The 25,714-nt window shown below is 36.1% G+C and overlaps 1 protein-coding gene across 1 annotated transcript in view; it reads right to left on the bottom strand.

The window, feature by feature from the left end:
- KCNU1 (potassium calcium-activated channel subfamily U member 1) overlaps positions 1 to 25,714 on the bottom strand; it is a 177,541-nt gene that overhangs the window by 105,794 nt on the left and 46,033 nt on the right. Inside the window, 9 exon segments of the mRNA XM_035003825.1 lie at positions 1,398 to 1,402; positions 6,062 to 6,159; positions 6,295 to 6,384; positions 10,346 to 10,414; positions 10,753 to 10,865; positions 14,736 to 14,888; positions 17,910 to 17,979; positions 19,107 to 19,189; positions 20,228 to 20,333. Of these exon segments, the coding sequence (XP_034859716.1) occupies positions 1,398 to 1,402; positions 6,062 to 6,159; positions 6,295 to 6,384; positions 10,346 to 10,414; positions 10,753 to 10,865; positions 14,736 to 14,888; positions 17,910 to 17,979; positions 19,107 to 19,189; positions 20,228 to 20,333 (787 nt within the window).

Raw genomic sequence — 25,714 nt, forward strand, 5'->3', positions numbered from 1 at the left:
TTAGACAAGCCCTACATCAGATACTAATGAGAATCCTTGAATTTGAGATAAAAGGACACTAATCAGTAACTCAAATCCACATGAAAAAATAAAGAGCACTGGTAAATGTATATTCCCATAAGTAAATATAAAAGAAAATATAGGGTTTTTTGTTTGTTTGTAACCTCTTTTTTTCTATCTGATTTAAAAGATGAATGTGTAAAGTAATAATTGCAAATCTATGCTGATGGCCACATATATATATAAAGATATAATTTGTGATGATAACCTAAAGGGAAGAAATGGAACTATATAAGAATATAGTTTTTATATGCTATAGAAACTAACTTGACATTAATCCAAACAAGATTATTATACATTGTGATGTTAACAGCATATCCCAGGCCAACTACTAAGAAAATAACTAAAAAATATATATGAAAATAAATGGCAAGGGATTTAAAATGGTACATTAGAGGGGCGCCTGGGTTGCTCAGTCGTTAGGCGTCTGCCTTCAGCTCAGGTCAGGATCCCAGTGTCCTGGGATCGAGCTCCGCATCAGGCTCCTGCTCCATGGGAAGCCTGCTTCTCCCCCTCCCACTCCACCTGCTTGTGTTCCTTCTCTCACTGTGTCTCTCTCTGTCAAATAAAATCTTTAAAAAAAGTAAAAAAAAATAAATAAAATGGTACACTAGAAAATATTTAACACAAAAGAAGGCAGTAATAAATGATTTCAGAAACAAAAAAGATGACATATAAAAAAAACCAACAAAAAAATCAGTTGTAAATACTACCTTATCAGTAATTGCATTAAATGTGAATGAATTAAATTCTGCAATAAAGAAGCAGTGGGGGGGGGCTGGGTGGCTCAGTTGGTTAAGAGTTCGCCTTTGGCTCAGGTCATGATCCCTGGATCCTGGGATCAAGTCCCACTTCCGGCTCCCTGCTGGACAGGGAGCTTGCCTCTCTCTCTCCCTCTGCCTGTCATTCCCTCTGCTTGTGCTCTCTCTCTCTCTATCACTATCTCTATTAAATAAATAAAATCTTAAAAAAAAATAAAATAAAGAAGCAGGGATTGGCAGAATGGAGAAAAAAAAAACATGATCCAACTGTATGCTACATGCAAGATACATAATTTAGATTCAAAGACACTAATAGATTGAAAGAAAAAGGATGAAAAAAGATATTTCATGCAAATGGTAAACAAAAGAAGGCTGGAGTGGTTATGCTAATTTCAGACAAAATAAAATTTAAGACAAATATATTACTAAAGACAAAGACATTTTATAGTGATAAAATGATTAATCTACCACTAAGATATAACAGACTCATAGGCACATAACAGTAGAAATTCAAAATACATGATTCATAAAACTAACATATTTAAATGGGAAAACAGACAATTCAACAATAATAACTGGAACTTTAATACCTCACTTTCAATATCAGATAGAACAACTATCCATTGTTCTATCAGCAAGGATCAGCAAAGAAATATAAGACTTAAAAAAACCCTATAAACCAACTAGACCTAACAAACATCTATATAACAACAATGTATAGTTGAGAATACATAGTCTTCTCAACTATACATTGAATATTTTCCAGGATAGATCATATAATAGTCCATAAAATAAGTATGAATAAATTTAAGGGAATTTAAATCATACAAAGTATGCTCTTCAACTACAACAAAATGAAATGAAAAATCAGTAACAAAGGAATTGGGGAAATTCATAAATATGTGGAAATAAAAACAACACATGCCTAAATAACCAATGGATCCTCCCCCTACAAGTCACAAGTGAAATTATAAAATACTTTTAGATGAATGTGAAAATGAAAACACAACTCATCAAAAATATGACATGCCCCTAAAGAGTACTTAGAGGAAATTTTACTGATATTAATGCCTTTATTTATTAAAAAAGAAAAAAAAAAGATCTAAAATCACATGACCTAATCTAACCTTTCTTGTTAAGATATTGAGAAGAGAAAATTAACCCATATCAAGCTGAAAGAAGGAAATAATAAAAATTAGAGTATATATAATTTAATTAAAAGATTGAACAACAGTAGATAAAGATAAATTAAAATTGGTTCTTTGAAAAACCCAACAATTAAAATTGACAAAACATTTTTGGCAAGACTGACTACAAAAATGAGGAAATACTCATATTGCTAAAATCATAAATGAATGAGCAGATATTAGGCAAGAAAATGAAGTAAAAGGCCATAAAAAAGGTATTGGGGCTAATAAAACAAGTTCAGTAAGGTTGCAGAACACAAGATCAATACACAAAAATCAACTGTATTTCTATATCCTAACAATGAATCATCTGCAAACAGAATCAAGAAAACAATTTCAGGTGCACCTGAGTGGCTCAGTTGGTTAAGTGTTCAACTCTTGGTTTCAGCTCAGATCATGATCTCAGGGTTGTGAGACTGAGCCTCATGTAGGGCTCTGTGTTCAGCGTGGAGTCTCCCTTTGTGCCGCACCCTCCCCCCCTCCCCCAGCTCACGTTCTTGCTCTCTCTCTAAAATAAAGAAATAAATAAAATCTTAAAAAAAATTGCATTTACAATAGCACTAAAAAGAAAGAATACTTAGGAATCAATTGAACACAAGTAGTATAAAACCTATTATCTGAAAATTATAAAACACCACTGAAGGAAATTATAGATATAAATAGATATAAAGACATCACATGTTCATGGGTCAGAAGACTTACTATTTTAATAGCAATATTTCCAAAACTGACCTATAGACTCAACACAGTGCCAGTCAAAATCCCAGGTGGCTTATTTGCAGAAATTGACATATTTATCCTAAAATTCGTAAGGAAATGCAGGGACCCAGAATAATCAAAACAATCTTGGAAAAGAATAATAAACTTGGAGGACTCATATTTCTAAATTTCAAAACTTAATACAAAACTATGGTAGTTAAGTCAGTGTGGTACTGACACAAAGCTAGACATACAGGTCAAAGAAATAAAACTGAGACTCAGAAATAAACCCACACATTTGCAGTCCATTGTTTTTTGACAAGTTTACCAAAAACAGTTCAATGGGGAGGTTTTTTGAAAAAATGGTGCTGGGACAACTGAATATTCACATTGAAAAAAATGAAGTTGGAGCCTTTCCTCACAATAAACATAAAAATCAACTCAAAATGGATCACTGACCTCCATGTAAGAACTAAAAGCATAAAATTCTTAGAAATAAAGTATTGGAGTAAATCTTTATGACCTCAGGTTAGCTATTCCACAAAAACACAAGCAACAAAAGATAGAATACATCACTAGACTTCATCAAAATTTAAATTTTTGTACCTCAAATTGTATGAAGAAAAGAAGAAGACAAACCACAAAATGGGAGAAAACATTGGCAGAACATACATCTGATAAGGGACATGTATTTAGAATATATAAAGACTGTATACAACTCAGTAATAGAAAGACAACAACCCAATTTAAAAATGGGTAAAGGATCTGAATAGACATTTCGGAAGACATACAAATGGCCAATAATATCCTCATAAAAAGATGCTCCACTTCATTAGCCATTAGGACAATTCAAGTTAAAACCACAATAAGATACCAATTTACACCCATTAGAATGACTATTATTTTTTTAAAAAAGAAAATTATTTTTAAAAAAAGGATGTGGAGAAATTGGAACTCTTGTGTATTGCTGATGGGGAATGTGAAACAATGTAGCTGTTATGGAAAACAGTATGGCAGTTTCTCAAAGAATTAAACATAGAATTAATATCTGATTTAGCAATTCTACTTTGGGTATATACACAAAAAAATTACAAGCAGGAATGCAAACAGATATCTGAGCACCAATAGTGGAAACAATTCAAATGTCCATCAACAGATAAATGAATAAACAAAATGAAGTATATCCATACAATGTAATACTGTTCAGCCATAAAAAGAGATGAGGTATTGATACATGCTACAACATGGCTAAGTTAAGGGTGCCAGACACAAGAGGCCTCATGCTGTCTGATTCCCATTTCATGAAATGGCCAAAACAGGCAAATCTATAGACACAGAAAGTAGACTAGTGGTTGCCAGGGGTGTGGACAGAAGAGAATGGGCAGTAACCACTACTGGGTATGGAGTTCCTTTCTGAGTTATGGAAAATGTTCTAAAATTGTAGTCCTGGTTGCACAAATCTGTTTGCACACTAAAACCCATTGAATTGTATGCTTTAAAAGTATTTATTTCATGGTATTTAAATTATATCTTAATAAAGCTATTGAAATATAAAAATGTTAGAGCCAGGATCTCTCAGAAAGGACCCAGCCCACTCCCCACCCCCTGCCCCCACCAACACACACAACTTGTGTTTCAGGTTGGTGAGGGGTGGCTGGACAAGGAAAATATAATAGCTTTAGTGGTGTGCAAGGGGGAAAAATGAGAGATGTGTTTTCCATTTTCATATGGATTTTCATCGATGAAGGGTGCTTAGAAGAGTATTGGTAACAATGTAAGATGACTATGGAGGAGGAGACAAGGCAGCAGGTGGGTTTAAGCAGAGAGAAGGCCTGAGAGGGCTCCCACCTTCTGACATGCATGTATATACACCAGGAGACTGGAAATTCCCAAACAGCTGAGGGGCCAAAAGAACATATGGAATGAAAAGACCAGGAGTACAGGAAAAGGGGCTTTGCTGACCTCAAAACCAAAGGCTATGTATGGCAGGGATGATGAATTTCAGTAACAAATGACAGAGGGTGACTCAAAGCCAGGAAGAACTGTGACTGTTTACTGATGGAGAGGTCACAGAAACTGACAGTTACCAAGGGAATGAGGTACCTCAGGAACCAGGAAGGACTTGTATGAAAGGGTATCTTGCTGTCCACTATAAGAACAACCATGGGGGTGCCTGGGTGGTTCAGTCAGTTAAGTGTCCAACTCTTGATTTAGACTCAGGTCATGATCTCAGGGTTGGTAGATCAAACCCCAAGTGGGGCTCCACACTGGGTGTGGAGTCTGCTTAAGATTCTCTCTCTCCCTCTCCCTCTCCCTCTGCCCTTCTCCCCACCCTCCCCTCATGCTTGCTCTCTAACTCTCAAAAAAAAAAAAAAAACCACAAACAAAAACCCAATAACCATGATGTTGAGCAAATTTACTCCTACATTTAAATATAATACTGGGAAGAAGAAAAGAATAAGTACCTTAGAGATAAGAATAGTCCTGATAGGAAATTCAAATTTTGAATTAAGTTTAAATGCTGAAACACTAGGATTTTACCCATAGAATTTTAAAGTACTTGGAAGAGACTAAGTTTTAAACTATAGGAGAAGAAGTTATCATGAAGGCTTGAGACAATTTCTCTTTTGCTGTTCTAGGGTAAGGTTGTTGGTAAGCTATTGAGTTCAATTAGAGACAAGAGAAAAAATTACATTTCCTCATCACTGTGTCAGAATGAGTATATTTTAAATCCCCTACAATCCATTCAGTAGACAGAGTACTTAAGGAATGGTACTGTTCCCAGCACTAGGAGAAATGATAATTATGTGACAAAATAGAAGTGTTAGGTAACACTAGAGTGGCAACCATATTGCAATATAAATAAATCAATATATAGCACACCTTAAATTTACACAATGTTGTCAAATAAACATAGCTCAATAAAAATTTTTTTTTTTAAAAGTGGTCATGAGGTAGCTTTGTGGCCAACCAAGCAGTCAGATACAGGCTGCCTTTGAGACTGAAGATGGGAAGACCATTGTGATGGAGTGCAAAGCAATGGGCTGAAAGTCAGCAGGTCTGGTATTGAGTTGGGGGGTGCCTCCAATTGGCCCTTGACTTTGAACATCATTGAATCTCTTTCGGTACTCATTTGCTTGGCCTGTGAAGAAGTCTAACTAGATACCTAGCAAGATTTCTTCCAGCTCTACAAGACTGATTCTCAGGTCTTGTATGCCCAGTTTGGGGAAATATCTGCCACTTCTTGGCCAAGTTCAAATGAGTATTATCTTTTAAGAGATAGAACTTCTCCTCTTTCTTTGGCCATGCCCCAAGAAGCTGGGTTGAGGGCAACCAGATATAAAGTGCAGTTACCTGGGAAGTGTCGATGGCTCTTGGCTTTGCAGCTACATTTTCCAATTAGCTCAGGAGCAAAGATATCACTGTGACAGTTGGCACAATAAAAGGAGGCTCTGGACAATGAAAGCAAATCAAGAATGACTTATATGAAGCTTAACACTAAGGAAGCATGGTGCTGACTCAGTTTGTCTGCCATTAAGTTGCATTTGCTTTAGGACTTTCTCCCCATAAAGTAATAAAAAAATTACCTTATGACTTCCTTTGTAGATTCAGCAATAAAGAATCCTAGTGTGTTCTTACGCAGCCTAACTTGTGCAGGTGGATTTAGTAGCAGACCACTGGAAACAGAAAATAAAAATACAGTAATTGTCCCCTTTAATTTCTGTGGCAATATTTGTTGTTTCATTCTGTCATTACCAATGGATTCTCTAAATTGTAGAGTTAATAAGAGTCCATCTCCTTTTACTGCCAAACACAGTAGAAAAACCGCATTTGATTATATATCTTTGATTGGTGCTAAATATCCAGAAGAGAGTAAGGTCACAACATGATTGCTGAGCTGCACACAGCTGAGCTAAGGGTGAGCTCCTCCCTGGACTGTATTTTGAATCTGAAATGGTTAAACCAACTCAGATGCACGAAGCCTTGCTAATTAAGGCTACCCAATGCCATGGCCACATGGTTCCAAGTCTTATGGTCATAGTAGTGGTGTTTATCCTTAGGCTACTTGCCCTTTAAAATTAAATTATGTCTAGTTAACCAGCTGGATTCAAAAGTTCCTTTTATTTGCCTATGCAATTTTTGAATTTGCATATTTCTTTTGACTTCATTTTTTTTTCTATCTTGATTGCCAGATTTCTGAGATCAGGAACCACATGAATTGTTTCTATTCTATATGAACACTTTGATGTTCTCTTTCCACATGGTTTGTGTGTTTGAAAATGACATCTTACAAATTTCACCCATGATACTCCTTGATGCAGTACTATATTACGACTATTTGAATTCCTCACATTTATTCCTATGTTTGTCAGGCTATCCCATTTTTATTACCTTAAATTCAGACCTCCAACACGATGAGGTCTTATAACCTTGAAACTACCATCACTTCATTTGCTCATGGTAAAAGTACTCCTTTACTCCCTTAAAACACTCCTTTCATATTAACACTGGAAAGAAGTCAAGTCTTAATTTTGGCAAAGTTATTCTGTTGTTAGGGTACTCCAAAGTAACTTGTGAGTGTAAGAGCCTTACAAAAATAAAAAGGGTTGTACCACAAAATCTCTTCCACACTACGTCAAGAGTAGAAAGATGCTGAGTAGCTGGGTTGAGGGTGTATTGAGGTAGTTTATTTTATTTAAAAATTTTTTTTTTTAATTTATTAGACAGAGAGAGAGACAGTGAGAGAGGGAACACAAGAAGGGGGAGTGGGAGAGGGAGAAGCAGGCTTCCCACGGAGCAGGGAGCCTGATGCGGGGACCCTGGGATCATGACCTGAGCCGAAGGCAGACGCTTAACGACTGAGCCACCCAGGCGCCCCTGTATTCAGGTAGTTTATTATCTGAGACATTGGATAGCATTTTCCAAATGTTTACTGACTGATACTAATGAGCAGAATAAATGCTTTTAACTTTGAAAGGAAAAGAACACGGATTCGTGCCCCCACCCCAGTATCATTGGCTGATGTTCACTAGCTTGCAAGCATAAACTTAGTTGTATCTTCGTATCTCTTATTTTTAAGGGAGTGTCCTCTGAACTCATATTAAATATTTAGTTATGAAGATACAGTCACAATAATAGCTGTGGTTGTATTTGAAAGAAGAGGTGAACTCCCTTTGAAGATTTTTCCAAACTGGCTTGATATCCTCTTCATGGATCATGGCCAGTTGCTCTCTAGATAATGTTCGCTACTGGAACAAACTTAGAACATTATCTGACTAGGGTCAGATCCAGCTTTATCTCTTAGCAGATGATAAATTATTCCCCAAGACAAATCCTTATGATTGTCAAAGGCCTTTCCAAGTTTTTTTAAATATTTATTTACTTATTTATTTGAGAGAGAGGAGAGAGAGAGCATGAGCACATAAGCAGGGGGAGGGGCAGAGGGAGAGAGAGAATCTTAAGCAAGCTTCACCTAGCTTGGAGCCTGATGTGGCGCTCCATTTCACATCCCTGAGATCATGACCTGAGCTGAAATCAAGAGTTGGATGCTTAACTAAGCCACCCAGGTGGCCTGGGCTTTTCCAAGTTTTAAAGTCTGTTCAAGTGTATCAGTTAGAAGAGAAAATAAAAGGTAAGAACAGATGGGTTTCCCCTCCAGTTTTTCTGTATACTAGTTTAAACCCCAGCCACTGAGATGCCCTATTTTCCTTCCACTTATGGCTGTGGTAGATTTAGTACAACATAGTGATCAGAATCACCACCCCCAGAGTCATGCTGAGTTCAGATGCTGGCTCTGCCACTTGGGACTGATGTGAGTTTGGGAAAATTATTTAACTTTTCTGGGCATCATCTTCCTGCTCTGTAAAATGGGACTAAGAATTGTACCCATTGTTGTAGAGATTCAAGAATTTATGTAAGTGAAGTGCTGTAGCACTGTTGGTCATGAACTAGCAATCATGTAAAAGACTGTTATTATCCAAATCAGGATTTAATCTTTTTAATTCACCTGACTCTTCGGTGAGAAACCAAAGTTAAACGTAATTTGTATCAGGTTCCTCTTTCATTAGGGGTACATATGTGCTAGGTACTAAACAGCACCAGGATATCTTGAATATATGTGGAAATTAGTTGCCTAATAAATGTTTGTGTTTCTAGTCTGTGAAGTCCCATAGTCATCCTAATGAAGTTTAAAGAAATCTAGGATGCTAAAATTAGAAAGGATCTCAAGAGCATTTGGTGCAGTAGTTTACAAATACCAGTGAAAAAACTGACTATATCATGGGGACTTTAAAAATTCTCTTGTCCCACCCTTCCAGATTTTGATTTTGTAAAATTCAGAGTGGGATTTTGGAATCTATATGCCTTTAAAGCTTTGCAAATAATTCCATTCCACAGTCCATGTTGCTGAAGGCCAAGTTCTGGGCCAGTCTAAAACCCAAAATGCCTGGCTTATGGTTCTAAGACTCCATCCTTTTTATGGTGATCTATTTCTGGCAGAGAGACCATTTGTGCACAGATTTAGATTCTGAGATTTTCTTGAGCACGGCAGGATTGTTAAATAGAATTCAGCCAGCCAGACAATACTATTTGTTATCCTCTCCTTAGTGACTTCCTTTGTACGGTACCCCACTGACTTCTTTTGCCCAGATATATTTTGTAAAATGTCTACTTCGATTTTTCTTCTTTCCAAAATTTCATATAAAATTGTTCCTTTGTAGTCCATCTGGTATCATTCAAACTTGTTGAATTTTGACTATTTCCCTATAATTCTAAGGCTCCTGATAAGGTCAGTTTTAGAGCTAGAAAGGGTCTCAGGTATTAACATGACTTCCTCATTTCCCAGAGAATAGATGTTTCTCCAACACCACGGAGCTAGTGAGTCATAATCAAGATCAGAATTTAGTCTGTTGATTCCAATTTAATTCAACTTAGTTTTCTACTAAAAATCATACATAAGCCTAACAACAGAACTTAAGTCTTTCTTGTTCCCCATCCCATTTAATCCCTCAGTTTTTCTTATTTTTCAGCATTTTTTCTCTCTATGTATATCATTGTAGCTAATTCGCTGTTTTTCCTGGATTTTCTTTTTTATTACATGATAAATTATCTTACTTCTCGCATTATCCATTATGGGTTCTCAAGAAATTCCAATGTTCTAATAATGTTGCTTCTTTCTTTTATCTACCCTACCAATAGCAGACTTTGTCCGGTAGGCGAAATTCCCATTTTGCCATATTTTGTAGCTTAGTTTCTAAAGCTACAGTTGGTGGGAGCATTTTTTGTCATAATTCTTTTCATAGTACTATTTCATGGTCAAGACTTACAAGATCTAGTAATAAATTAAAAGGAACAGATCTGAGAAGGTGACCATTTCTTCTCTCCCCTGCTTATGGGGAGGGCTGTGGGAACAAAGGCAAAGCACCTGTCTACCCACTAGGGTAACCATTCTAACACCAATCATTAGATTCTAACCCCAATCATTAGAGACAGTACCAAGTGCACCATAGCAGACCGGGTGCCCAACAGGCTGGCTCTCAACAAAAGGCAAAAGTTTAGTTATGGCTGCATTTTTGGAAAAGTCTTAATCATAAAGATTCTCCTTTAAAAAACTGAAGAGATTCAAAGTCTCATTGGTACCAGTAACCATGAAACATGGATTTGTGTTCGATGGCTATCAGCATGAGTCCCATCTTCACAAAACAGAGCCTAGGAAGGAAGACAAGTAATTGTGAGGAAAGAGGATAGCAGGGTGCTAATTTATAAGAATATGACCAATACTGTGTGCTCTGTGCCTGGGAAGACATTAGTACCTCAGCAGAGGAAGAGCCTCCCAAATGTAAGTGAAACCATTCTAAAGTATGTCTGTGACAGATATGAAATTGTCCCACATAGACTACAATCTTCTAAATTGCAGAGATACAGACTTGTTTATTCTTACACCTTCAGTGTTTATCATGGAGCCTGGCCCACAGTGGCCCCCCAGTGAACATTGTTGAAAGAATATCATTGCATGAAGAAAGAGGAAAGTATTTCTCTTAACTTACCGGGAAACTTCAGGAAAACTCATTCCAGCAAAGTCATCAGAGAGACGTTGAGTCAGGATTTTGTTCTTCAGGCCATTAAAGAAATATTTTTGCCAGGGCTGTTTAGGAGAAACCTGGAATACATAATCATGCCACATGTAGCACACTGATATGGAATAAGGGATGTTATAATTCAAGTTGTATATCCTGCTAAGCAGCAAACCAGCACCCATTGTGCTTAGGTCATAGAACGGAGATTTGTCCTAGTGGTTAACTGAAAAAACGTCAAAGGCAGAGCTAAAATTCTACCATATACCTCAACTATTTACACTAGAGAGTTCAGAATGAAGTGAAAGTATCATGACTTGATTTCTTCCCAGATGGCATTCAAGACTCCTTGCTGGAAACTGGAATTCTTCTCCTTATAATTTCAGCAAGGTAGACTGGTTTTTGAGTCAGTAACAGTAAGAGAAGGATAATATGGAATCTAAGTTGTCCCTCCATAGATATGGCTGTTCAAGATTTTTTTTAAACATATTAAGTTTTCTATTGACTAGCCATACACCACAAAGAAAAAACATTCAAGGCATCTGCCCAGTATCAGAACTCTTCATAGCTTCAAATGAACTTAAAGAACCATCTTGATAAATGGAAACGAGAATATAAAAATCAGGGACAGCAGTAGGTTTCTAGAGAAAAGGGAGATGAGAGGGAGAAGGATATCTCTCAAAAAGGCTAAATACAGCCTGTAGGGGATGTGGCCTGTTGGGTAACTCGTCTCTGATATTTGTGTAAGAACTCAGAATTTTGTTATGCTCTCCATTCATTCTCATCATTCTCCCCCCATCTGCTGCCATGAGACCCCACCACACTGCTCTGATGAGGAAGGGCAGGCTCCTCTTAAAGCCCAGAATCCCAGGTGAATGTCTGGAATTTCTATAAGCTCTGAAACACTTTGGCTGTGGAGGGTTAAGGCCGGTTCAGAAATACTCCTCAGATGGCCAGCCTGTGGTTTAGAAAACACAACACAACACACACACACACACACACACACACACATCCTGCCTTACAAAAAAGGACTACTTGTATCAAGCAATCCGGGCACTCGCCCTGCAATCCCCTTTCCAAGATTCAGCTGAATCTCCTATCTTCTCCCACCCACTTTCTTAAATTTCTCTATTGAGGAGCACTCACTTCACTGGGAGCCCCTGTTCAAGTCCCCATAACTAAAAAAATGGGCTTACTGCTTCTAATGTAAATGTTTCAGTTTTTGAAAGAGGGCAAAAAAATGATAGAAATGGAGATGCCTTACTGTGTTCATTTTTTAAAGATCAGAAAGGGAAACAGGATGATAAGATGGATTTTGGATTTAGATAGTAGAATCAGGGAGCTCAAGTATGTCAGTTGGTGTAGATCTAATCTAAGTTTAAGCCTAACACAACTGGAAATGTTTTTTGGACTATAATTTCTCACCATATAATTAATATAGTTGAAACACATATCATTGATCCAAGGTCTTGAATCTGAGTACTTGGAAGTTTTACAGATATTAATGTAATACTTAGAAAAATCAGGTTAGGAGATGAATAACTCTCATTTTACTGATGCAGAAACTGACAGAGAAAGTAAGTGTCTAATTCAAGAAAATTCAATCATAAGACACTGGAGTCCTAGCTGTTAATCCTAAGTTAATTGTTTATTACAGAATCTAAAACACCAGAGCTATGAGTATAGCATTAAAAAAATCTTACCCTGTCCTTGCCTAGTTTAGGATTTCTGAAAGTGGGTTTTAGACTTCACTTCCAAAAAAAAAAAAAAATTATTGTAACCACAAATCTCTCACAATTCTTATATCCCAAAAGTCTTCTTTTTTTAATTTTAAGATTATTTATTTATTTATTTGACAGAGAGAGAGAGAGAGAGAGAGAGAGAGAGAGAGAACAAGCGAGGGAGTGGCAAGCAGAGGGAGACGGAGAAGCAGGCTCCTGCTGAGCAAGGAGCCCGATGAGGGACACAATCCCAGGACCCTGGGATCATGACCTGGGCTGTAGGCAGCTGCTCAACTGACTGAGCCACCCAAGCACCCCCCAAAAGCCTTCTTATGATGAATATTGACAGATGACCATCTTCAGTGAGATGGTTACAACTTTAGATTACACAGAAAGAACAACAACATAATATAGGGTTAGTTTTAAATTTCTTCCTCCTCTATTTCCATGAAAGACATGAAGTCTTCATAGAGAGCTCTCATTCCATTTACTTTCTTCAGCCAAGGAGATGAAAATCAGAGTCATCACGATGGATGTTATCTTGTTACTATGTAGACTGTATATACTATGATACGACTATCATTCACTCTTGTTAATGTTTTCCAGTCTTTAAAGTGTCCATAGACCAGCAGCCTGGACACCCCGGGAGATTTTTTCAGAAATGAAGCCCCATTCAGACTTCTGGAATCAGAATCTGCATTTTAACCAGACTCCCAGGGGATTTGTATGCACAATTAACGTTTTGGAAGCACCCTCTCAAACATCCCTGTCCTTGAGACTTGGTGAAAAGTGATGGATTCAAACCCCCAGAGTGGTGACAGTTTACAAATTCCATTGTCTTGGCTGGAGACTCCATGAGAGCCCAAGCAAGTCACTGTACATGTATACATGTATAACAATCTGGTAGAACAGTTATCTTGCACTTTCTAAGTACACAGCACAGGCAGAGACAATTTCCCCACAAGCATTATCAAGGCCATACACAGTGAGCAGGAAGAGAAGGCTAAGGCAGGTTCATTATAGCAGCATCAAGGCTCATTTCCTACTGCCTGATGGTCATCTCTATTTATCTGTGTATGATATTTCCTCACATTCACAGAAGGAATTACAGAAGAATTCCGTCTTTTCCAGCTAGCATTTTGCTGACCAGAGCATCTTTCATATATTTTTTTTTTTGCTGTTTGTTTGTTTGTTTGTTTTGGTTTTGTTTTGTTTTAGATAGTACCAGGGACAAAACCAAAAAAGATGTAAAAATTTTTTAAATTTATTAATGAAGGAAATAAAGTGTAAAGGAAGGCCAAGAGGGAAATTGAATATAAGAGAAGGCATATGTAGACTCCTAATAAATGGAGAGGAAAGGTCACTCTCTGGAGAGCCTCTGGACAATGCGATACTGGGTCCAGCTAAGGGTTGGAACCTTTCCTGGAACATTTCATGTGGGTGGCATTTCAAAGGCTGTACTTTGTGCTATAGCAGTCGTCCCAACAGTCCCCTTGAACCACTTATTTTGTCTCAAAGGTATCAAAGGACCTGATGTGGGAGATTGTGAGTAGATACCTAAAACCGACAGGCATCAAGCATAGTGGTAAGACATTAGGTCAGACAATTCTACCTCTGCTACTCATTAACTTCACTATACGATCAAGTCAGTTAGCTTCAGTGACCCATTACTGGGATTCTACCTTGAAATATTATCAAAGGGAAACATAATATATTTAAAATGAGTGACATAGTAGGTACTCAATATGTGGTGACTATTGTTATTACTGTATAGAATGTCCCCAAAATAACCTGAAAAATTAGATTTTAATTGTTACTTGGTCAATGAATATATTTATTATTTATCAATTATTATGTATTTAATTTATATTTAAATATATGATTTTACCACTAATAATATAACCTTTATTTTTATTTATATTTCTGCTTTCAATAACTCAAAGTATTTCTACCTTTATAATCATAACATTGTAGACTACAGGTAGGAAGCAAAGCTATGATTTCTATTTTGCAGATAAATATTCTTACACAAGAATAAGATCAATAACTTCTTCAAGGCCAGCGCAGTACCTGGGACTTCCGTCTAGACCTCTCAATCCTCTCATAGTTCAAGTGGAAGTCAGATCTCATTTCTTGGGGCCTTCTTGCCTTCCTCAATTTTTTTTTCTATTTCTGATCCTAACATGTAAGGATATGGGGAAAAAGCCAAGATTCAACAACAATTTACAAGGTCACCTTTTTGTTTTGTTCAACAAATAGAGACGTTAGAAAGGTGCACAAGCCTGGCACCAGACAGCCTTGGGCGATGAAGCCAAGTTTTAACTCGGCAAAGCAGATGATGTTGTCTCCGGTATTCCAGTTCCAGCTGGGGATCTTTGGCAGAAAAACCTGTTCCATGGTAGAAAGTAGGTCAGACATTAAGAAGAAATACAATTCAAAGTTTTTTTTTTCTGAATGGACGTCTTTCTTGCATTTATTTGAAAGCATTTACTTGAAAGCATTTATTGTGCCCACGCCAGTGGAAGTGATAAGAACAAATTCAGCTTTTAAAAAAATTGTGAGTGGTCTACTGCTCCCATTTTTTAAAACAAAAATTGTAAGAGTTGCAAAATTGGGTCAGACGCTTAACGACTGAGCCACCCAGGTGCCCCCCTTTTTTTTAATTGTTAAAGTACCATATATGAAGGAAATCATATGGTATTTGTCCTTCTCTGACTTACTACACTTAGCATAATTCCCTCAAGGCCCACCTGTACTGTAGAAAATGCAGAATTTCCTTTTTTATGGCTGAACAAAATTCCATTATATTTATAGCATATATTTTATATATTTATTATATATTATATATATTTTATTTTTTTATATATATATATCCCCTTTTCTTTAAATATAAATGGAGACTTTAGTCTATCTATATTTAAAGTAATTATTGATAGGTATGTATCTGTTGTCATTTGTTAATTTTTTTCTGGCTGTTTTGTAAATCCTCTGTTCCTTTCTTCTTCTCTTGCTCTCTTCCTTTGTGATTTGATGAGTTTCTGTAGATCTTAGAGTCCTTTCTCTTCACTTGTTGTGTATCTACTATAGGTTTTTCCTTTATGGTTACTATGAGGTTTATATAACTCATTTTTATAACAATCTATACTTAAATTTGATGACATTCTAAAACTACATTTTTATCCCCCCTCCCACATTTTATTTTTGATATCACAATCAATAGCTTCTGGCCTTGTGTAGCCCTCACTAAGAATCACAGTTATAGTTACTTTTACTACTTTTTTCTTTTAACCTTCATACTAGCTTCATGAGTGATTAATCCACCTTTACAACATTAGATTATTCTGAATTTTATGATGCATTTGCCTTTGCCATTGAGATGTATAATTCTATATCTTTTCCTGTTAGTAATTGATGCCCTTTCCTTTCAGTTGTAAGAAGTTTCTCTAGGGTGCCTGGATGGCTCAGTCGTTAAGCGTTTGCCTTCAGCTCAGGTCATGATCCCAGGATCCTGGGATCGAGTCCACATCAGGCTCCCTGCTCGGCGGGAAGCCTGCTTCTCCTTCCCCCACTCCCCCTGCTTATGTTCCCTCTCTCACTGTGTCTCTCTCTGTCAAATAAATAAATAAATAAAATCTTTAAAAAAAAAAAAAGAAGTTTCTCTAACATTTCTTGTAAAGTAGTCCTAGTCATGATGAACTCCTCTAGATTTTGCTTGTATGGAAAACTCTGTTGATTCTGCAGGACAACACTGCCAGATAAAGAGTACTCAGGGTTGGCAGTCTTTTTTTAAATTTCTTTCAGTACTTTGAATAGATTGGGTCATTTCCTTCTGGTCTGTGAAGTTTTTGCTAAAAAATCTGGTAAGTAGTATTATGGTGGTTACCTTTTATTTTTTTTTTTCTTTTTAAGATTTTATTTATTTGACAGAGAGAGAGCACAAGTTGGGGAAGCAGCAGGCAGAGGGAGAGGGAGAAGCAGGCTCCCTGCTGAGCAGAGAGCCTAAGGACTCTCACCCCAGGACCCCAGGATTAGGACCTGAGCCAAGGCAGATGCTTAACCAACTGAGCCACCCAGGTACCCCATGGTGGTTCCCTTATACGTTACAAGTTGTTTTTCTCTTGCTGACTTTAAGATTCTCTCATTGTCTTTAGCTTTTGATGCTTTGATTATGAGTCTTAGTGTGGGTCTCTTTACTTCATCTTATTTGGAATTCTCTCTGTTTCCTGGATGTGGATGTCTGTTTTCTTCCCCAGGTTAGGGAAGTATTCAGTCACTATTTCTTCACATATGTTTTCTGTCCCTTTCTTTTGTTTTCTCCTTCTGGGACCCCTATAATACAATTGACATTGTCCCTTAAGCTATCTCCACTCATTTCATTCTTTTTTCTTTTTACTAGTCTGGTTAGGTGCGTCCCACTACCCTGTCTTCAAGTTTGCTGATTCTTCTGCATCATCTAGTCTGCTGTTGAACCCCTCTATTGTATTTTTTGATTCAGTTATTAAATTCCTCAGCTCTGTGACTTCTTTTTGGTACTTTCTTATTATTCCATCTCTTTGTTGAAGTTTTCACTTTCTCCATCCATTCTTCGCCCTAGCTCAGTGAGCATCTTTATGACTGTTTTGAACTCTCTATTATGTAAGTCATTCATCTCTGTCTCATTAAGGTCTTTTTTCGAGGCCTTATCTTATTCTTTCATTTAGAATATATTCCTCTCTTTCTTCATTTCCCCTGAAATCCTACATTAGATAAAACAGCCACCTCACCCAGTTTAGAAGAAATGGCCTTGTGTAGGAGTTGAACCTTATTGTTCAACCCTGACATAGCTTCTGGTTGTCTCTCAAACCTTTGTGATTGTCTAATCAGACTAATTAATTTTTAGGGGCTCCCAGTAGTTGAGGGTATGCCCAGAGCTGTCAATGTCCCAAAGGAAAGGATCTCAGCACCTAGATTCAGGTGGACTGGAAGTTGGACTCTCAGGCAGCAGCTGTTAAAGTATGAAACTATACTTCTTTATGAATTTACATTTTTAAGTGATTAACAATTTTTTTAAAAGATTTATTTTTTCAAGAGAGAGAGAACATGAGTGGGGGGAGGGAGAGAATCCTCAAGCAGACTCCCTACTGAGCATGGAGCCTGATGTGGGGCTCAATCCCAGGACCTTGAGATCATGACCTGAGCTGAAACCAAGAGTTTGACGCTCAACTGTCTGAGCCACCCAGGTCCCCCTAAGTGATTAACAATCTTAATGAGACTCCAAATTTCACCTGTAATTGGAAAAAAACTTTTTGAGTGTAGAGCTATAGGTCTATTAATTATAGAAATTAATGTTTTATTACTTAGATGAAATAAGTCATTTAACTCCATAGACTAAAAGAGGAAGATAACAGATAGACTAGAATGTTACCATACCTTGTTATGGGATTGAAGTATCTGTATGATGATTCTGGTATTAGGGTTATAGTTCTTGATAGAGAGAACCCTACATAAATAACAAATATGCTCATCAGTGATGTGCCATATTCAATGGCTTTGCGATATAATTAATTTCAGAATTAAACTGATATGTGGGTAAGCATAATAAAACAATACATAAAATTTACTGTTATGTTGTTTTCTAAAAATGTTCTGTTTAATAACATACACAGTAAACAGTGCTATTGTTTTAGTGATTCAGTAAATGAAATCTAGGAAAAGGTCAACTCTTGGTACTAGGAGACTGTGGTCTTCTGGAACCAATTCTTGAGGAGGAAATAGTTTCATATATTTTAGCCTTCAAACTCAAACACAGTAATTACAGGAAAAAAAAAAAAACAGAGATCGAATTTCTGTCCATAACACGAAACAGCTCACAGACTATCTTATTCAACTTTCTCATTATACATATTAAGAAACTAAGGTCTATCTCATATGCACTGTATTATGCAGAGCATACATTCTCAACTGTTTCTTGCTATTTGTAGGATCACCTTTAGCTATGCATGTTTACTATGCTCTGGGGACCAGGAGTTCATCTGGGTTAGGCACAATGCCATTGCCATCACAATGATAGTTTGAAGCTATTACTACAAGTCAAGCTCCTGCTCATAGATAGCTCATAGTTAAAGGCGGTTAACCCAACTCTAGTCATCTTGAAGATACTTTCCAATAATCACAAGCACATTATACCAAATGATACACAATATTTCAGCAGAACTACTGGAGGAAAAACCCCAATAAGTAAAGTCTACTAACAGGGCTCACCAATCACAAATGGCATCTTTATTTTTTGTGGGTTAAAGATGTTATTTATAATGGTGTTATCTGAACAGGTATCAGTTATTTGTATGCTTGCCTTTTCAATTTAAATAGTTAGTATCCATATGAAACTTTAGGAAAGTATGTGGAGAAGCACAGAGATACTTAGAATACTCTATTTTTTACTTCCTTGTTCCTACATCTTCACAGCCTCTGGGAGAAAAAAAAAAGGCAGAAACCTTGAATAGGATGAACCTAGTGCTGTGACAGATGATGTCTTCTCCTCTTTAGTCCATTGAACTGGCTTTATTTTAAAAGAGGTAGAAATAAAATCCACATTGAAGTATATAAAACAAAGTACCAGGTTCTTACCTCATAATGTTTGAAGTGTCTTCAGCATGGGAATCACTACACAAAGGGTTGGCTATAATCAGGCATGCTTCTGCAGATTCCACCTATTCTTCAAGATTAAACAGCAGCCACCTTGTTAATTACATGGGAAATGCTCTACTGTGCCCCCTCTGGTTTTTCCTATGGTTTTATCATAAAATTTCCCATAAGAAAGAGAACACTCTTGGGAAGGAGTTGTGATGAGGATGTCTTTACACCAGGATCAGAGTCCTGTAGATGCTGTAACGGTCTCTAACAAAGATGCAAGACTGCTTTAAAATGGAGAAAGTACATACTTATATTTTTCCTATTGTCCAAACTCAAGTTTTTAAGCAACTGCCTGTATATTTATGTGTTCAGGACAGCAAAGAATGGGGGAACTGGAAGTATGTTTGGGCCAAAGTAAGCATTCAATATTTGTGGATTCTGAATCTTAAGGATCTAGAAAATTATTGAAGTGGCTCTTGTAATACCGACTTGTGGGAAAGAGAAAGCTTATTCTGAGTCTGTCATTTTCTATTTCAATTCTTTATGTTAACTTTATAGATCTCTGATTCTAAAAACTGAAGCCCTAAGTTTATATGATTCTGTGAAACCTAAAACATGGGGTGAAACTGGCTTTGATCTTAGTTGAAAGCTGTCTAGATGGTTAGATTTTGCTCATTATTTTTCTTCCCAGGCTTAATGGGATTTCTGCTATTTTCCTTCATGTTTCTCCTATCAGAAGGCATATTAGTGTGTTTAGAAAAAGTTGGGAAATCTGTCATCGGGTAATGATCCTACTTGGATGGTAAGATTAAACACACTTCTGCTGTCCATAACTTTTTCAGAATTTTTAGACTGATAAAATAAAACTGCATTAGATAGAGAATTTAGTGAAATAAATAAATGTATGTAAACAGTGAGTTCTGCTTGATATCTGTCAAGGAGGATTTAGAGACCAATTACTACATTTCCTTTATGATTAGTTTTTAAAATTGAGGAAGTCGTATTTTCCTCCAATTTAAGCATCTGGAGTAATACTCTTGAAAGAGCAATACATTTTATGATCTTAATTGTTGCAGCTTAGGGAAACTAGAAGAAGAAAAAGAACCAGTTCTTACCGCAACTCGCCTCAGATCATCCCACTTAAGTGCAGATCCAGAAATAAAAGTTGTATAGGCCATGTTGCACTTAAATATGGTTTCTAATTCCAAGGAAGGAGGGACCCTGGACAAAGAATGTAGTACCAAAGATGTAAAAAGATGCCTGAATTTAGTGTAGAGATTGTTATATTTATTTAGTGCCTTTAACAGAATTCCTAATTTCCATTAGGAAAACATCCATCCTCCCTTACTTATCCATACTAGCCTTATTCCAGGCATGGGCCTGAAGCTCAGACTTAGTCAATCACTATGATATGAAAAAATGCAAATCACACTGATGTCCAAAAATTAAAAAAAAAGGAATTACTAAGGATGCTAAAACAAAAACATTTTAGTCATTCAAAAAGATATTTTAAACAATGGCATTTTAAAACAATGATGAATTTAATGAAATAGCTTCTAAATAAATAAAGAAAAATTGACAAAACTAGAGAGATAAATTGATGAATTGTCACTGTAATGAGAGATTTCAACACCTTTCTCTCAATTATTGATTGATTAAACAGAAAAAAAATTGTCAAGTTTGATGTTTCTAAGTCCTTTCTTTTCTTTTTTCCCTTTATTGAGGTATAATTGACAAATAAAATTGAGAGCTATATAAAATGTATCATGTGATAATTTGGTATGTGTATATATTGTGAAAGGCTTCTTCCCATTAACTTTATTTACATATCCATCACTTCACATGGTTACCTTTTTTCAGGTTAAGAACATTTAAGTTCTACTCACTTAGCAAATTTTAATTACACAATATAATGTTACTAGTTTTAATCACTATTTAATGTTATACATTAGATCCTCAGAAATTATTCATCTTAAAACTGGAAATTTGTACCCTTTACCAACCCCTTTCTATGTCCTCCCCCTGCATCCCAGCTTCAGGCAACCACCTTTCTACTTTCTGCTTCTATGAGTTTGACTTTTTTTTCTTTGTATTTGTATTTTTGTATTTGTCTGGCTTATTTCACTTAGCATAATGCCCTCCAGATTCATCCATGTTGTCATAAATAACAGGATTTCCTTTTTTAAGGCTGAATAATATTCCACTGTGTGTATGTATATATATGTATATACATATGTATGTGTATATATGTATGTACACATATATGTATACATATGTGTGTATTGTATGTGTATATATATATTTTTTATATGTTCATCCATCAATAGATATTTAAATTAGGTTGTTTCTATACCTTGGCTATTGTGAATACTCCTATTTTTTTTTTTGAGAACACACAAATACTTATCAAACTGATAAATTACTTGACAAGAAAGCCTCAACATACTACAAAAAAAAGCTGTCATACGTATTATGATCTCTGATCACAATACATTTTAAGTTAGAAGTTAATAACTAAAAAACTCTTCATTTCTTAAAAAAATAGACTGCTAAAAGTCACCTGACCCAAGAAGCAATTATAATGGAAATTATAAAATTCTTAGAAATAAATCATGTTGCAAACACTAAACATCTAAGTCTTTGGATACAACAAATGCAATGCTTTTGAAGAAATTTATAGCTTTGGACATTAATATTGGTATAAAACCAAAGAAATAAGAAGGAAAGAGACAATAAAAATAGGAGTGCAAAGAATGAAATAGAAAAGAAATTATGAAACAAAGAAGATCAACAAAACCAAAAGTTGGATCTTTCAAACAAACAAACAAACAATAAGAAACTAATACAATAGGTAAAGCTGTAGTAAAATCGATGGGGAGAGAGAGAAGACAAAAATATAGGGAATTGAATTCATTATACTGAACGAAGAAGAAAAAATACCTACAGGAAAAGTAGAGATAAAAATAAGAGTGGAAGAATACTACAGATAACCAAATGTGACAGCTTTTAAGATTCATACAAAACAAATTACTAAAAGTATATCCTATCAGAACTCACTCTAGAGGAAACATAAAGCCCATATAGTCCTATGACTATTAAAGAAATTGAAGCCATAATTTAAAATCTCTCAAAACAAAACAAAAACAAAACACACACAGACACCAAACAAAAATTTAAGTCCACCAGTTCTAAATGATTTTACAGTATCTTCTACCACACTTTCAAGCAATAAATTATCCCATTTTTTATACAATGTCTTTTGAAGATATTAAAAGAAGGGAATAGTATCCAGCTAATACTACAAAGTCAACTAACCATAACTCCAAAGGTATTAATGTAATTTACCACATCAACAAATTAAAAGTAAAAAAATATATACAGAGTCAGCTCAGATGCAGAGAAAATGGTTATAAAAAATATCTTTTTACAGTTAAGAAACACAGCTCATGGTATTTGAGGAATAGAAGAGAATATCCTTAACCCCATAAGGAATATCTTTAAAATAAAAAAGGATGGATGTCCTTAATGACAAAATATTAGAAAAGTTTTCTTTGAAATGAGAAAGAAAAGATATAATCACCCCTTTTTTTTCCTAATGTTATATTTGATGTCTCATCAAATACAATAAGAAAATAAAATAAATTGTACACAGGAGGATTGGAAAGGAGGGAATAACTGTCTTTATTTGAAACTATTATTGACATAGAAACCCCTAACAACACTACAAAAAAAAAGGTTTCAGTAATGGAGAAATTTAGCAATATGGATAGATAGAAGATTAATATACAAAAGTCACTTCTGTGTTTTATACCAAAAGCAAACCACTAGAAAAAGTAACTAATAAGACAGTATTTCCAATAATATCAGAAAATATCAAGTACCTAGAATATAAATATACATAAAATAAATATCACATTATTACTGTTTTATGTTGTATATTCTCTAAGCCTAGTTATCTGGCTCTTCTGAAAGTTTTGAGAGCTACATAATATCTATTTATACTTAGGCATAAGTGGATTTTGTTTATACCACTAAGTATCCTGATATATAGGAATATAAATTAATATTTTACCTTTATGACAATTTATATCATAATATCTTGGAAATTTTTTTTCTTAAATAACAGGTAAACAAAGAAAGAAAAGAAACAATTTATCAGTTTTCAATTTTTGCTTAAAAATTTTCAAGATCTTTGTGGCTTGAGATAACAAATTGTTATTTCTTGAAATTCTTTGTTTTGATTTGGCTCAGCTAGGTGACTTTTCTGCTTCATGTGGTTTTGTTGGAGTTAATCCTATGTCTGCATTTAGCTGAGGGCTTTAGTGGGCTAGAACATCCAAGATAGTATCATCTATATGTCTATTGCCTCAACTGGGCTAGCTGGAGGGCTGGCACCTGGATGGGCCTCCTCTCCGTCAGAGTAGGTGAACTTCTTCTGTAGTGTTTCAGGGCTGCAAGAGACTGGAAGCAGAAGCTGCCAGGCCTCTTAAGGGCTGGGCCCATAACTGCCCCAGGCACTCTTGTATATTTTGTTGGTTAAAATGAGTCAAACAGCAATCCAGTTTCAACAGAAGGGAGAACAGACTCTACTTTTGTTGGAGGAGTAGAATATGTGTCAACAATTGTGAGGAATCCTGGCAGCCATCTTCTGAAAACAATCTACCTCAAGAATTCACATCCCTCCCCTGTACAAAATATTTTCACTTTCTCTCACCCAAGTTTCTTTTTTTTTAAATTTTATTATGTTATGTTAGTCACCATACAATACATCATTAGTTTTTGATGTGGTGATCCATGATCCATTGTTTTCATATAACACCCAGTGCTCCATGCAGTACGTGCCCTCCTTAATACCCATCACCAGGCTAACCAATCACCCCTCCCCCTTCCCCTCTAAAACCCTGTTTGTTTCTCAGGTTCATGGTCTCTCCTGGTTCATCTCTCCCTCCAATTCCCCCGCCCATTTTTCCCTTCCTTCTCCTAATGTCTTCCATGTCATTCCTTATGTTCCACAAATAAGTGAAACCATATGATAATTGACTTTCTCTGCTTGACTTATTTCACTTAACATAATCTCCTCCAGTCCCATCCATGTTGATGTAAAAGTTGGGTATTCATCCTTTCTGATGGCTGAGTAATATTCCATTGTATGTATGGACCACATCTTCTTTATCCATTCATCTGTTGAAGGGCATCTCGGCTCTTTCCACAGTTTGGCTATTGCGGACATTGCTGCTATGAACATTGGGGTGCATATGGCCCTTCTTTTCACTACCTCTGTGTCTTTGGGGTAAATACCCAGTAGTGCAATTGCTGGGTCATAGGGTAGCTCTATTTTTAAATTTTTGAGGAACATCCACACTGTTTTCCAAAGTGGCTGTACCAACTTGCATTCCCACCAACAGTGTAAGAGGGTTCCCCTTTCTCCACAACCTCTCCAACATTTGTTGTTTCTTTCCCTGTCCATTTTGGCCATTCTAACTGGTGTAAGGTGGTATCTCAATGTGGTTTTGATTTGAATTTCCCTGATGGCTAATGATGATGAACATTTTTTCATGTGTCTGTTAGCCATTTGTATGTCTTCTTTGGAGAAGTGTCTGTTCATCTTGTCTGCCCACTTTTTGACTTGATTATTTGTTTTTTGGGTGTTGAGTTTGAGAAGTTCTTTATAGATTTTGGATATCAGCCCTTTATCTGTAGTGTCATTTGCAAATATCTTCTCCCATTCTGTGGGTTGCCTCTTTGTTTTGTTGACTGTTTCCTTTGCTGTGCAGAAGCTTTTTATCTTGATGAAGTCCCAAAAGTTCATTTTTGCTTTTTTTCACTAGCTTTTGGAGATGTATCTTGAAAGAAGTTGCTGTGGGCGATGTCAAAGAGGTTACTGCCTATGTTCTTCTCTAGGATTTTGATGGATTCCTGCCTCACATTGAGGTCTTTCATCCATTTTGCGTTTATCTTTGTGAATGGTGTTAGAGAATGGTCGAGTTTCATTCTTCTGCATGTGGCTGTCCAATTTTCCCAGCACCATTTATTGAAGAGACTTTATTCCATTGCATGTTTTTCCTGCTTTGTCAAAGATTATTTGACTATAGAGTTGAGGGTCCATATCTGGGTTCTCTATTCTGTTCCATTGGTCTGTATGTCTGTTTTTGTGCCAGTACCATGCTGTCTTGGTGATCACAGCTTTGTAATATAACTTGAAATTGGGCAACGTGATGACCCCAGCTTAGTTTTTCTTTTTCAACATTTCCTTGGCAATTCGGGGTCTTTTCTGATTCCATACAAATTTTAGGATTGTTTGTTCCAGCACTTTGAAAAATGTCATTGGAATTTTGATTGGGATGGCATTGAAAGCATAGATTGCTCTGGGTAGCATAGACATTTTAACAATATTTATTCTTCCGATCCATGAGCATGGAATATTTTTTCCATCTTTTTGTGTCTTCTTCAATTTCTTTCATGAGTGTTTTGTAGTTCCTAGAGTATAGATCCTTTACCTCTTTGGTTAGGTTTATTCCGAGGTATCTTATGGTTTTTGGTGCTATTGTAAATGGAATCGTTTCTTTAATTTCTCTTTCTACAGTTGTGTTGTTAGTGTGTAA

Source organism: Mirounga leonina, unplaced genomic scaffold, assembly GCF_011800145.1.
Source record: "Mirounga leonina isolate KUSES-001 unplaced genomic scaffold, KU_Mleo_1.0 Mir_128, whole genome shotgun sequence".
Lineage (NCBI taxonomy): Eukaryota > Metazoa > Chordata > Mammalia > Carnivora > Phocidae > Mirounga > Mirounga leonina.